At 50.3% G+C, this 14,460-nt stretch overlaps 1 protein-coding gene across 2 annotated transcripts in view; it reads left to right on the top strand.

The window, feature by feature from the left end:
- The window catches only part of LOC147017267 (plectin-like), an 86,277-nt gene that overhangs the window by 36,953 nt on the left and 34,864 nt on the right, over window positions 1-14,460 (top strand). For both annotated transcript variants that reach the window (XM_085846732.1, XM_085846731.1), the window contains 4 exons: window positions 2,964-3,070; window positions 3,208-3,327; window positions 4,099-4,194; window positions 4,863-4,990. In XM_085846732.1, coding sequence (XP_085702858.1) covers window positions 2,964-3,070; window positions 3,208-3,327; window positions 4,099-4,194; window positions 4,863-4,990 — 451 coding nt within the window. The remainder of the gene's footprint in view (window positions 1-2,963; window positions 3,071-3,207; window positions 3,328-4,098; window positions 4,195-4,862; window positions 4,991-14,460) is intronic.

Raw genomic sequence — 14,460 nt, 5'->3', positions numbered from 1 at the left:
TGTTGCAGCATGAAACCATCTCAGTTTGTAGGGTCTTTCGGTCATTGTTGCAGCATGAAACCATCTCAGTTTGTCGGGTCTTTCGGCCATTGTTGCAGCATGAAACCATCTCAGTTTGTGGGGTCTTTCGGCCATTGTTGCAGCATGAAAACATCTCAGTTTTTAGGTTCTTTCGGCCATTGTTGCAGCATGAAACCATCTCAGTTTGTAGGGTCTTTCGGCCATTGTTGCAGCATGAAACCATCTAAGTTTGTAGGGTCTTTCGGCCATTGTTGCAGCATGAAAACATCTCAGTTTGTAGGTTCTTTCGGCCATTGTTGCAGCATGAAACCTTCTCAGTTTGTCGGGTCTTTCGGCCATTTGTTGCAGCATGAAACCATCTCAGTTTGTCGGGTCTTTCGGCCATTTGTTGCAGCATGAAACCATCTCAGTTTGTCGGGTCTTTCGGCCATTGTTGCAGCATGAAACCATCTCAGTTTGTGGGGTTTTTCGGCCATTGTTGCAGCATGAAACCATCTCAGTTTGTAGGGTCTTTCGGCCATTGTTGCAGCATGAAACCATCTCAGTTTGTGGGGTCTTTCGGCCATTGTTGCAGCATGAAACCATCTCAGTTTGTAGGGTCTTTCGGCCATTGTTGCAGCATTAAACCATCTTGGTTTGTATTACTCTATAAGCACCAAGGACGCGTCGACTTGGCACATTTATGGAAAATCAAAAATCTATTCACCGTTTTAGTTCACTCATACCATCATGTAACCTGGACACAACACAGATATGACGATCTCTTTCCTGAGGTGACGTCACGGCTCGTATGAAGAAGATGATTTTGACTTTTAATCTCAAATTTACCGACTTTATAATTCGGAAATCGGAAAAACACATCATATTTATTTTGTAGGGTATCGAGGGATAGCTTGGCATCGATGTGGTCTGTACATTTGGGTTCCCCTTTAGCAAAGGAGAACTTTTACCTTTTTTCCTTTCTCACACACTACCCAGTGGTGGATGTGGTCCATCTATATTCTACACTAGTGTGTTTGTGTGTGTCTCCTCCATAACTCCAAAACCATAAAGCCTAGCAGCCTGAAACTTTGCATGCATACCAAGGGAACTCCAGTGAAGTGCCTGAGTGGTAAACAATTATAACCTGGGTTAATTAAAACACCCCTTTTAAAGATAATTAATGACATTATTTAATTATATCCTTTTATCAGGTGCATCCACGGTCATCTCGCTCTCCCTCACTGGGGTCTTAATTCGCCATTTTGTTCGGCCTGCTCACCAATGCCTTGAGTTGGAATAGGTTACAATGGTTTATGAATGATATTTACTTTCCTCACTGATATCATCAAATACCTGTTCTTCATACCTGTTCATGTTCTTCATTGCTGCATACATCGCTTTTGTTAGTGCTATAGTTTTCAAATTAGGAGCTTGGAGCAATTTCATACGTTGTATGATGTGATTACTCCCACGGACTAATTAAGGTATATAATTTGAGTTTGGAGGATCGGATCATTTGGACTAAATAACTCAAAATCTGGAGTGAAATCTGAAAATGTTAAGAAATTGGGGGGGTTTTTTTTGTTTTCTTGCGGGTATGTGCCATTACCAATTGGCTTGTTGTTGCTTAACAAGCCAGCCATTCCTTATCAACCGGCTTGCTTGAGTGCTTTAGCCACTTGCAAAGTGCCCTGCACTACTACAATCAATAGTGGTACAGTTCGTGTCCCGATTGGGATGTAAGTTGGCAGTTGCTACATGGTAGAGGTAGGTACATATGGGTAAATTTGGATCTGTAAAGGGACTCTCCGTGGGTATGTGTGCATCACTGTATGCTTGGTTGCGGATGCTGTAGTGGAAAAGTTTCATCCCCTATCTTATGATGATGGATGGGGGAGGTTTTAACCTCAGCAGCGTATGAGCGATCACGTTTTCCTTTGTCTTCGTGACTGTTTCTTAAGCAATTGGTTATTTTGTATGAACCGAGTGTGCTTTACAAAGGTTATATGGTTTCTTTTTGTGAGTTTCAAGCAAAATGTATTTAATAACACCCGATTTCCGAGTTGTTTGCCGGATTAACATGTTTTCTAAATTACATAACCAATTTTTTTTTGTCACAAAGCATAACATATTCTCTCTACTAACTCTCCTACCCTCCCCCCCTACTCTCTCTCTCACTCTCTCTCTCTCTTTGTCCCATCCTCACTCCACTACCTCCTAATACAGTGTAGCACCCTCCTCCCACATATTTCTCTCTCTCTCTCCCTCTCTCTCTTTCTCCCCCCCCCCTTCCCTCTCTCACCCCCCTTCTCCCTCGACCTCTCTCTCTGTCTCCAGATATATCTGGCTGGTGGTTATGTCTGGATGGACCCTACCCTCACATTGTTTTCCCTTGCCCTCTGCTTATGCTGCCTTCCCCTCCCCTCAGGGTGCCTTCTCTCATGGTGCCTCATGGTGCCATCCCCCACCCCTCCTCGCTACCTCTCCTTCCTTGCTCCCCCACCCTCCCCCCTCTCTCTCCTTCTCTCTCTCTCCCACCTCTTTTTCTCCCCATCCCCTTAATATACCCGTCAGCGAAGCGACGGGTGGTAATTGGTAGGATTAAATAAAGAAACTACGTCATTGCTCGTATATTTATTACATGGTTATAGATGCAGATGGTGGCTGATTAAATTGAAAAAAGAAAATCCAAAATAGGAGGCAGGATTATACCTGAGTGGATGAGGAGTGCAGAGATAAGGGGAAGAAGATTGAGCAGGGAATGGGGGTCAGGAATGTGGCCATATTTGTGTCCAGTATAGGTATGTTGTCCTTCAGAATTTGAGCTGGAGAGCGTTTTTTTTTTGAATATCTGATCACAATTGCCTTCATTAACGTTGTTTCACCCTTGATGTGAAGTCATCTCCCATGTACATGAAAGGCATTCCATATCTCCTCCATCTATTTTTCTCAATAACCAGATGTTGATGTTGCTACTCCGGATGAGAAGTCTATCGTGACCTACGTGTCAACGTTGTATGATGCTTTCCCCAAGTTCCAAAATGGCTCCAGCAGCATCCCGATCAACGTATGTAGTCCCGAATTGAGGCAACTGCTGCCGCAATGATGGAGCTAAACAAATTCAACAAAACAAAAGAACAGAACGAATGTAAGTACCAAACAAAATGTGGAAATGTTTGTCTCTCTGTCGCTGGCACCACACAGGATGTAGATGACAAGAGCACAGAGTATCTGCGCTATGCCCGTGCCCTGCTCGCGTGGCTCAAGGATCACACCACAAAGCTCACAGAAAGAGGCTTGCCCGAGGACCCCATGGAAATTAAGGTGATTTTGCTGTTAGTGGTTAAGCAATTCCTCAATTTGCTCTTTCACAATGAGATGAATGTAAACAGGACCAGGCAAGGCAGTGATGATCACAAGCTGAATATGGTTCTGTTTGATTAACGTTTTCTTCATTACATAATTACTTAAAGGATTAGGTCACCACTTTCCAAAACAAGAGCCGATGCACACTTGCCTTTGAGCTGTCTGGCCTGGGTTCAAATCCTGGCCGAGCGATCAACTGTCACATTGGTGTCTTGGATGAAGGGCGAGGCGACGGTGCGTACCGTCCATCAGAGGCACATGAAACTGGAGGAACCATCTGCAAGCATTAGCTGTTGGATTAAAGATCCCACAGTGTCCTTCCCAAGGAGTAGGCGAGTTATGGTCGACACCCTGGCCAAATTCCAAATTGATCCTATTCTAACCTACTCGGTGGAACATCAGGCCAGGCCAGCCAATTCGTGAAAGACTTGGACCAAAATCTTTCCCTGTTGAACCCACGAGAAGATGGGAATAATTGTGACCATTAAATAATTATTTAACAAGTTCCTAAATCTATGTAATGATTATAACAAGGATATGTATAAATCCTTTAATAAACATTGTTTGGTGATTAATGAAATGAAGTTTTTGGAAAGATTTAAGATGAAAATGATGTTGTTTAATCACACCATTTATCCTGCAGATGCACTTATTGAAGTTTGTTTGAATGTTAATAATTATTTTTTTAAGATAAGACACTTTATGGTGGTACTGTACTTACCTTTTCAGGCCATGAGGGCGTGGCTGTTGCAACTGAAAGAACAGGAGGTACCCAAGAGGGAGAAAGAAAAAGAAGCACTTTTGACTTTGCACCAAGCCTTGCAGGTACGTGTTTGTGTGGTGTATCAATGAGGATGACAGTGGAGTAAGTGTAATGGAAGAAGAGGGGAGATATGAATCGGAGAAAGAGGGGAAATATAAGTAAACAAATCTGTACTGTTTGTGTTGGAACTTTTATTCATAATTGGAAGAAATAAGAATAAGGAATCCATGCCTCCTGAAAACTATTGGAAGACCATATTTATGTTACATGTAAAGTGACAGGTCTTCTCACCCGGAGTTGGTCATTCCGCCAGGTCTTCAAAACAGTTGTTCACCACCATCTCTCATCTTCCCCCATCCAAAACTATGATCTTTACGTCACCTGTTAATCCACTGCAAATTCACCTCCTTCAAATTCCCTGTTTTCCTTCCTGAAAGTCCCTGTAGTGTCCATCTTGTTTACCCTGTGTCCCACATCCCATCCCTCTCCCTTCCACAGATCTCCTAATGTCTCTGTTCCCCACTGCTTTGTGCTTCCCTCTCCCATTACTCTTGTCTCCTGCTCCCCTTGTTATATGTTCTGTGTTAGCTCTTATTCGAGGCTTGACATTGTATATTAAAAAATAAAACATTTGACTTCGTAATGCCAGAATATAGGAACTTCCTATAGAGTCAGTGTTCATGTCCTAACAGTTCATGTCATTCATTTTACAATGGTGTGCATGTAACAGGTGTGGGTAGAGTTTGGGCGGGTGCGGATTCCAGAGGAGCTGTCTGTGAAGGAGGTCAACAAAGCTTGGAAGGTGTTCTTGGAAACACTCATGAGCAAAGAATTATCAGTTCAAGATCATGAGAAAAGGTTTGACTCCAGCATGTTGCTTTGTTCAGCGATTTCTGCCACTCGTTTGGAGATGCTTTGATGGCCTTTGTTCATTTGTGGTTTGTTTGCATGATCATATTATTTCCTGCATCTCTGGTTTAGACTTGACCATCAAACTGCTCATTTCATGGTTCCAAGGTCATACAATGTATTGGCAATGTCTTTAATATCATTGTGAGGGTGTAGTGATTGCAGCGGATGCAAGTAGGGGTGATGGGGGTAGTGAGTGCAACGAGTGCAGGCAGTGGTGACGGGGTAGCGAGTGCAACGAGTGCAGGCAGTGGTGAGGGGGTAGCGAATGCAGGCAGTGGCTAAGGGTTGGTGAACGCAGGCATGGACAAGGGGTTGGCGAATGCAGGCAGGGGCGTGGGGTTGGCGAACACAGGCATGGACAAGGGGTTGGCGAATGCAGGCAGGGGCGAGGGGTTGGCGAATGCAGGCAGGGGCGAGGGGTTGGCGAACACAGGCATGGACAAGGGGTTAGCGAATGCAGGCAGGGGCGAGGGGTTGGCGAATGCAGGCAGGGGCGAGGGGTTGGCGAACACAGGCATGGGCGAGGGGTTGGCGAACACAGGCATGGACAAGGGGTTGGCGAACACAGGCATGGACGAGGGGTTGGCGAACATAGGCATGGACAAGGGGTTGGTGAATGCAGGCAGTGGCGAGTGGTTGGCGAACACAGGCATGGACAAGGGTTTGGCGAATGCAGGCATGGACAAGGGGTTGGTGAATGCAGGCAGTGGCGAGTGGTTGGTGAACACAGGCATGGACAAGGGGTTGGCGAATGCAGGCAGTGGCGAGGGGTTGGCGAACACAGGCATGGACAAGGGGTTGGCGAATACAGGCATGGGCGAGGGTTTGGCGAACACAGGCATGGGCGAGGAGTTGGCAAATACAGGCAGGGGAGAGGGGTTGGCGAATGCAGGCAGGGGCGAGGGGTTGGCGACTGCAGGTTGGGGCGAGGGGGTGGTGAACGCAGGCAGGGGCGAGGGGTTGGCGAACACAGGCATGGGCGAGGAGTTGGCAAATACAGGCAGGGGAGAGGGGTTGGCGAACACAGGCATGGGCGAGGAGTTGGCAAATACAGGCATGGGCGAGGGGTTGGCGAACACAGGCATGGGCGAGGGTTTGGCGAATGCAGGCAGGGGCGAGGGGTTGGCGAACACAGGCATGGGCGAGGGTTTGGCGAACACAGGCATGGGCGAGGAGTTGGCAAATACAGGCAGGGGAGAGGGGTTGGCGAATGCAGGCAGGGGCGAGGGGTTGGCGAATGCAGGTCGGGGTGAGGGGTTGGAGAATGCAGGCAGGGGCGAGGGGAGGGCGATTGCAGGCCAGGGCGAGGGGATGGGGACTGCAGGCAGGAGCGAGGGGCAGGCGACCGCAGGCATGGGCGAGGGGTTGTCGAACACAGGCATGGGCGAGGGGTTGGCGAATGCAGGCATGGGCGAGGGGTTGGCGAATGCAGGCATGGGCGAGGGGTTGGCGAATGCAGGTAGGGGCGAGGGGTTGGCGAATGCAGATAGGGGTGAGGGGTTGGCGAATGCAGACAGGGGCGAGGGGTTGGCGAATGCAGGCAAGGGCGAGGGGGTGGCTGTTGTAAGAGATATGTATGAATGAGGTCTGGGAAACAGTTTTTGTGGGCAATTAAAGTATTAAGTATGTAGTTTCTTCATTCTGCTGGAAGGATCATAGACATAGAGTTGTGCACAGTTTTGAAGGATCAGGAGGTTGGGATATTGAAAGAAGGTTAAATGACCTTGCTTGGGTCATGGCAGGAATACATTCGTTGTGGAACACATCAGAGGAAATGATATTGGGAAAGTTTACTCAGAGGAGTTGAAAAATAGACAGGAAATTGGGTCAGGTCAGGTATGGGAGCATGTGCCGGAGCAGCTCGTCGCTGCGTCCACTTTCCACCAGTACTCCAGCGGCCTCTGTTTGACCTTCCCCCAAGCAGATTCCTGGGCCATCCCCATCTTCTTGAGATGCTGGTCAACCTGCTGCAACCACGAGGCACATGGTTGGACCATTGACCTCCTACACTCACGAGACTCCCTCACTGAGAGAATCTGCTTAGCAGGATCAGCGTCAAGAAAATGAGCTACATGTCCATACAGCTGCAGCTGACGCTCACGGACTATGCAGGCAACAAATCTCATTTGAGTCTCTCTCAGCAACCGCTCGTTGGACACAAAGTCTGACCAGCGATGGTCATGGATTCTCTGAAGAGACCTGTTACCAGAGGAATTAAATCACCATCTCAGATCCCTGGTCAGAGACCAAGTCTCACATTCGAAGAGAAAGACAGGAAGCACTAAGGACCTGGAGACTTGGACTTTTGTCCTCCCGCATAGTTAGCAGCAACGCCACACCTGATGATCCAGTGAATTCATGACTCCCCAGGCCTGACCCAGACATCTATTGACTTCTGGTTCACAACAGGAATATCACTGCCAAGGTAAGTGAATCTCTCCGTGACCTCAACATCCTCACCACAAACCGGTACAGACAAGGGAGAAGCATCCAAGATGTCATTGAAAGCCTGGATCTTAGTTTTGACCCAGGAAGCCTGTAATCCCAGTGTCTCCGACTCCTCAATCAGCACACCGGGAGGCCATAAAGGATATCTCGAATCTCCGCAAATATGATTGCATCATCTGCAAAATCAAGGTCATAGATTGTGACATTCCCAAACAATGCACCGCAGCTTGATCTCTCTGAAATCCTCCCAAGAATCCAGTCCATACAAGCGCTGAAAAGTGTGGGGGCCAGTTCACACCCCCTGGCGAACTCCCGTAACAACTGGAAATAAGACAGAGATGGTATCACCACATCTCACAGCACTCTCAGTACCAGAGTAGAGTTCAGACATCAGATTGATCAGTTTTGGGGGAGCCCCACGAAGACCAAGAATCCTCCAGAGGGCATCCCAATTCACTGAATTAAACGCTTTGCAGCGATCAACATAAGCTGCAAGCAGCCCCTGCCGAAACTCTCATCTGCGTTCGTTGAGGACCCGAAGAGCAAGGATACGGTGAATCAACCTCTTTTGTGAAAAGCCCGACTGCTCTGGATGCTGGTGCTGAAGCAGATGGTGGTGAACCCTATCAAGAATTATCTGAGCAAAGAACTTGCCCGGAACTGAGAGCCCCGTCACCCCTCGGTAGTTGTTGCAATCCTGGTGATCACCCTTCCCTTTCCAGAGAGGGACAACAAGGCCCCTCTTCCAGTTGGTTGGGATGATGCTTGTGTTCCAGGCAGAGCACAGAACTGCATGCAATGACACAAGCACAGCATTTCCACCAACCTTGAGAAGTTCAGCATGGATGCCACAGATCCCTGGAGCTTTACGCTATTTCAACCAGTTCATCGCAGTCTGTGTTTCCACAAACAAAGGGAGATCACATTTGATTGGAGGGTCAGCAAGAGGGATAGTGACATCCATGACATCCAACTCAACAGCTGGTGGGTCAGCCTGGTACAGCCGCTCAAAGTAACCAACCAGTCCAGTTGGCTTCACTTCAGACTCCTCTGTCAACAAGAACCCACCACCCTCCACTCTAACGTCAGCACCACCAAGGGACGGGTTTGGAGGAACGCAATGCGCGAATTCCCCTGTAAGCAGGATGAGAATCACTTGACCACAGGTGATGCTCTACCCCCTCACAGATTCCTCGCACATAGGCCTCCTTGTCCACCCTTAGCACACGCACAGTTTTACACCTCAGCTCCCTGAACAGCTCAGCTCTGCCATTCAGCCTGGCCCTACGACTATGGTCAATGGTATCCAGTGTTCCTTGAGAGACAAAATTCTTCTTCGCCGGACGATGAGTTCCAAGACATCCACCGGCAATATTAAGGATGGTGTTTTTGAAGGCACTACACAACTCTTCAGTATTTCCCAAAGCACCCAGACCCCCCAAATTCTCACTCAGCCTGTTCGCAAACTCCTCAGCTACCCTCTCATCCTTGAGCTTGTCAACATCCAGCCTAAGCTGGGAGAATACCATTCTCCTCGATTTAAGCTGCAACTTCAGAGTTGCTGCAACAAGCCTGTGGTCAGTGTTGAGGAACTGAGCACTCCGGTAGACCCTACAGTTCTGGATCATCCTCCAGTGACCACCATCGAGCACATGTCAGTCTCCTTTGCCACACCACCAGCGTTGGAATATCAAGTCCAGCAATGAGCCTGTAGGTACTGACATCATGAACCAGCCACCGTAAGTCCATGACTTTTTGCAAAGTCAAGGAACTTAGTGCTGTTCTGGTTCAGAGTTCCAGACCCATGGGGACCAACCCATGTCTCATTCCCATCCCTATCAGTTCCAGTCGATGTAATGAAATCCCCCAAGACTAGAGGATTGTCTCGCCTGGGGCACTGATCAACCACAGACGTGAGTGTGGCATAGAAAGCATCCTTCACGGTGAGATCACTTGCCGTAGTCGGAGCACATCTTGGGACCAGGTAAATGACACCCAAGGAGTGACAAGTCTTTCGTCTCATCATGCACTCATTGACTGGTGTTACCTCAATTATCGTTGGAGTCAACTTGTTAGACACAGGTGCAGCATCTTCTTGGGCATGGTAACCATCAGAGTGATCAGACCAATGGTATGTGTAACCAGCTGCTCTGATCTCGCCGCAATCTGGTCTCCGAACCTCAGAGAGTGCTGCAATACCGATGTCCAAAGTCTTGAGCTCAGATGATAACAGACAGGTGATCATCCTCTCTTCAGGATAGGACATTCCAGGCATCCACCCTAAGTGATCACCTCAGGTTAACCCAAGGAGATCGCCATCTGGTGGACGACACCTCAGCACCACCCCGACACATACCACTACAATCTCACCCGAGAAGGTTACCCTGTGGTTTTCCTTCTATCGTTAAAGATTGGGGTCCTGAAGGCTTTGCCACAATCCCATCATCCGGTGAGCTGCCCGACGGAGGGCAGCTCCACAGGAGGTACTCCCACCGAGTGGGTTTTCAATTTTTTTTTTGTGCTTTTCATGTTTTGTGGAATGAAGGGATTTACGGTGGCCGGAGTGCAAATCCTGCCACCAACCTCCAAATAAAAAGTAAACTAACTGCAGGAGGACGTCCGCAGACACAGATGAGCACTCAATATGGATGGCCTTTGGCTCACAAGGAGCTCCTCCGCCCTTTCACAGGTTTTGTTTTTAATCCTGATGTGTGTCCATATCATACACCCTCTTCACCAGGAAACATTGTGGGGGAGATGGTTTCATTGCCGATAACTGGACCATGAAACAGGTTCGTACAGGTTTTCATGGTACCTGTAGCAAGTCACAGATCTCGACCTGAGGGGGTCTCTGCGGTTGGGTGCCTGGAATGTCCTATCCCTAATAGAAGATGATCACCTGTCTCTGTTATCATCTGACCTCAAGCGTTTGGACATTGGTATTGCAGCAATCTCTGAGGTTCGGAGACTGGATTGTGGTGAGATCATGGTGGGTGGTTACACCTACTATTGGTTTGGTCGTTCGGATGGTTACCATACCCAAGGAGTTGCTGTAGCTGTGTTCAATAAGCTGACTCCAATGATAATTGAGGTAACACCGGTCAACAAGCGTATTATGAGACAAAGGATTCATCACTCGTTGGGTGTCATTTATCTGGTGTCTGTATATGCTCCGACTGAGGCGAGTGATCTCACTGTGAATGACGCATTCTTTACCACACTCGAGTCTGTGGTTGATCAGTGCCCCAGACAAGATACTCTTCTCATCTTCGGGGATTTCAATGCATCGACTGGAACTGATAGGGATGGTTATGAGATGTGTATTGGCCCCCATGGGTTTGGAACTGTGAACCAGAATAGCACTAAGTTCTTTGAATCTGCAAGAAGTCATGGACTTAGGGTGGCCGGTTCCTGGTTTGTGCCCACAGGCTCATCAATGGACTTGGTATTCCAACGCTGGTGGTGTAGCAATGGAGGTTGACCATGTGCTCGATGGTGGTCACTGGAGGATCATCCAGAACTGCAGGGTCTACCGGAGTGCTCAGTTCCTCGCTACTGACCACAGTCTTGTTCCAGCAAGTCTGAAGTTGCAGCTTAAATCCAGTAGAATGGTACCATCACAGTTGGGTGATGGGTGTTGGCAAGCCCCAGAATGAGAGGGTAGCTGAGGAGTTTACGAAATGGGGTGTGTACTGGCACCCACACTTTTCAGCACTTGTATGGACTGGATTCTGGGGAGAATGTCGGAGAGATCAAGCTGTGGTGCATCGTTTGGGAACATCAATATCTCTGTCCTTGATTTCGCAGATGATGCAGTCATCTTTGCAGATACTCTAGATAACTTTTTGCGGGCCCTCAAGGTGCTGAATTAGGAGTCAGAGCAGCTGGGATTACGGGTTTCCCGGGTCACAACTGAGATCCAAGGTTTCAATGACATCTTGGATGCTGCTGTCTTGTCTGTACCCGTTTGTGGCGAGGATATTGAGGTCACGGAGAGATTCACTTACCTCGGCAGTGATATTCATGTTTCTGCTGGCTGTGAGCCAGAGGTCAACAGACATCTTGGTCGGGTCCTGGGAGTCATGGATTCACTGGATCATGGGGTGTGGGTTTGGCTTCTTCCTTTCTCCCTTTCTTCCTCGCTCTTTCTTCCTCGCTCTTTCTTCCTCGCTCTCTCTCTCTTCCTTGCTCTCTCTTCCTTGCTCTCTCTTCCTTGCTCTCTCTGTTCCTCGCCCTCTCTCTGTTCCTCGCCCTCTCTCTGTTCCTCGCCCTCTCTCTGTTCCTCGCCCTCTCTCTGTTCCTCGCCCTCTCTCTGTTCCTCGCCCTCTCTCTGTTCCTCGCCCTCTCTCTGTTCCTCGCCCTCTCTCTGTTCCTCGCCCTCTCTCTGTTCCTCGCCCTCTCTCTCTTCCTCGCTCTCTCTCTCTCTCTCTCTCTCTCTCTCTCTCTCTCTCTCTCTCTCTCTCTCTCTCTCTCTCTCTCTCTCTCTCTCTCTCTCTCTCGTCCTCGCTCTCTCTCTCTCTCTCTTCCTCGCCCTCTCTCTTCCTCGCCCTCTCTCTTCCACGCCCTCTCTCTCTTCCTCGCTCTCTCTCTCTCTCTCTCTCTCTCTCTCTCTCTCTCTCTCTCTCTCTCTCTCTCTCTCTCTCTCTCTCTCTCTCTCTCTCTCTCTCTCTCTTTTCCTCGCCCTCTCTCTTCCTCTCTCTCTTCCTCTCTCTCTTCCTCTCTCTCTCTACCTCGCCCTCTCTCTTCCTCGCCCTCTCTCTTCCTCGCCCTCTCTCTCTTCCTCGCCCTCTCTCTCTTCCTCGCCCTCTCTCTTCCTCGCCCTCTCTCTCTTCCTCTCCCTCTCTCTCTTCCTCGCCCTCTCTCTTCCTCACCCTCTCTCTCTTCCTCGCTCTCTCTCCTCCTCCCCCTCTCTCTCTTCCCCACCCTCTCTCTTCCTCGCCCTCTCACTGTTCCTCGCCCTCTCTCTCTTCCTCGCGCTCACTCTCATCCTCGCGCTCTCTCTCTTCCTCGCGCTCTCTCTCTTCCTCGCGCTCTTTCTCTATTCCTCGCGCTCTATCTTCCTTGCCCTCTCTATTTTCCTTGCCCTCTCTATCTTCCTCGCCCCCTCTCTCTTCCTCGCCCTCTCTCTCTTCCTCGCCCTCTCTCTCTTCCTCGCCCTCTCTTCCTCGCCCTCTCTCTCGTCCTCGCCCCATCTCTCTTCCTCGCCCCCTCTCTCTCTGTTCCTCGCCCTCTCTCTCTGTTCCTCGCCCTCTCTCTCTTCTTCGCCCTCTCTCTGTTCCTTGCCCTCTCTCTGTTCCTCGCCCTCTCTCTGTTCCTCGCCCGCTCTCTGTTCCTCGCCCTCTCTCTCTTCCTCGCGCTCTTTCTCTCTTCTTCACGCTCTCTCTCTTCCTCGCCCTCTCTGTCTTCCACGCCCCCTCTCTCTTCCTCGCCCCCTCTCTCTTCCTCGCCTCCTCTCTCTTCCTCGCCCCCTCTCTCTTCCTCGCCCCCTCTCTTCCTCGCCCTCCCTCTCTCCCTCGCCCTCTCTCTTCCTTGCCCTCTCTCTCTTCCTCGCCCTCTCTCTTCCTCACCCTCTCTCTCTTCCTCGCTCTCTCTTCCTCGCCCTCTCTCTCTTCCTCGCCCTCTCTCTTCCTCGTGCTCACTCTCCTCCTCGCGCTCTCTCTCTCTTCCTCGCGCTCTCTCTCTCTTCCTCGCGCTCTTTCTCTCTTCCTCGCGCTCTATCTTCCTTGCCCTCTCTATCTTCCTTGCCCTCTCTATCTTCCTCGCCCCCTCTCTCTTCCTCGCCCTCTCTCTCTTCCTCCCCCTCTCTTCCTCGCCCTCTCTTCCTCGCCCTCTCTTCCTCGCCCTCTCTTCCTCGCCCTCTCTCCCTCGCCCCATCTCTGTTCCTCGCCCCCTCTCTCTTCCTCGCCCCCTCTCTTCCTCGCCCCCCCCCTCTCTTCCCCGCCCTCTCTCTCCCTCGCCCTCTCTCTCTTCCTCGCCCTCTCTCTTCCTCACCCTCTTTCTCTTCCTCGCTCTCTCTCTTCCTCCCTCTCTCTCTCTTCCTCGCCCTCTCTCTTCCTCGCCCTCTCTCTTCTTCCCCCTCTCTCTGTTCCTCGCCCTCTCTCTTCCTCGTGCTCACTCTCCTCCTCGCGCTCTCTCTCTCTCTTCCTCGCGCTCTCTCTCTGTTCCTCGCGCTCTTTCTCTCTTCCTCACGTTCTATCCTCCTTGCCCTCTCTATCTTCCTTGCCCTCTCTATCTTCCTCGCCCCCTCTCTCTTCCTCCCCCTCTCTCTCTTCCTCGCCCTCTCTTCCTCGCCCTCTATTCCTAGCCCTCTCTCCCTCGCCCGATCTCTCTTCCTCGCCCCCTCTCTCTCTGTTCCTCGCCCTCTCTCTGTTCCTCGCCCTCTCTCTGCTCCTCGCCTTCTCTCTGTTCCTCGCCCTCTCTCTCTTCCTCGCGCTCTTTCTCTCTTCTTCGCGCTCTCTCTCTCTCTTCCTCGCCCTCTCTATCTTCCTCGCCCTCTCTATCATCCTCGCCCCCTCTCTCTTCCTCGCCCCCTCTCTCTTCCTCGCCCCTCTCTCTTCCTTGCCCCCTCTCTTCCTCGCCCTCCCTCTCTTCCTCGCCCTCTCTCTCTTCCTCGCCCTCTCTTCCTCGCCCCCTCTCTCTTCCTTGCCCTCTCTCTCTTCCTCGCCCCCTCTCTCTTCCTCGCCCTCTCTCTCTCTCTCTCTTCCTCGCCCTCTCTCTCTTCCTCGCCCTCTCTCTCTCTTCCTCACCCTCTCTCTCTCTCTCTCTCTCTCTCTCTCTCTGTCTCTCTCTCTCCCTCTCTTCCTCGCCCTCTCTCTCTTCCTCACGCTCCCTCTCTTCCTTGCACTCTCTCTCTCTTCGTCATGCTCCCTCTCTCTCCCTCTCTTCCTCGCCCTCTCTCTTCCTCACGCTCCCTCTCTTCCTTGCACTCTCTCTCTCTTCCTCGCCCTCTCTCTGTTCCTCGCCCTCTC

The sequence above is a fragment of the Eptatretus burgeri genome, chromosome 11 (assembly GCF_056783735.1).
Source record: "Eptatretus burgeri isolate ZD-2024b chromosome 11, Ebu_testis_v1, whole genome shotgun sequence".
NCBI lineage: Eukaryota > Metazoa > Chordata > Myxini > Myxiniformes > Myxinidae > Eptatretus > Eptatretus burgeri.
This window is presented reverse-complemented; position numbering and strand designations above follow the sequence as displayed.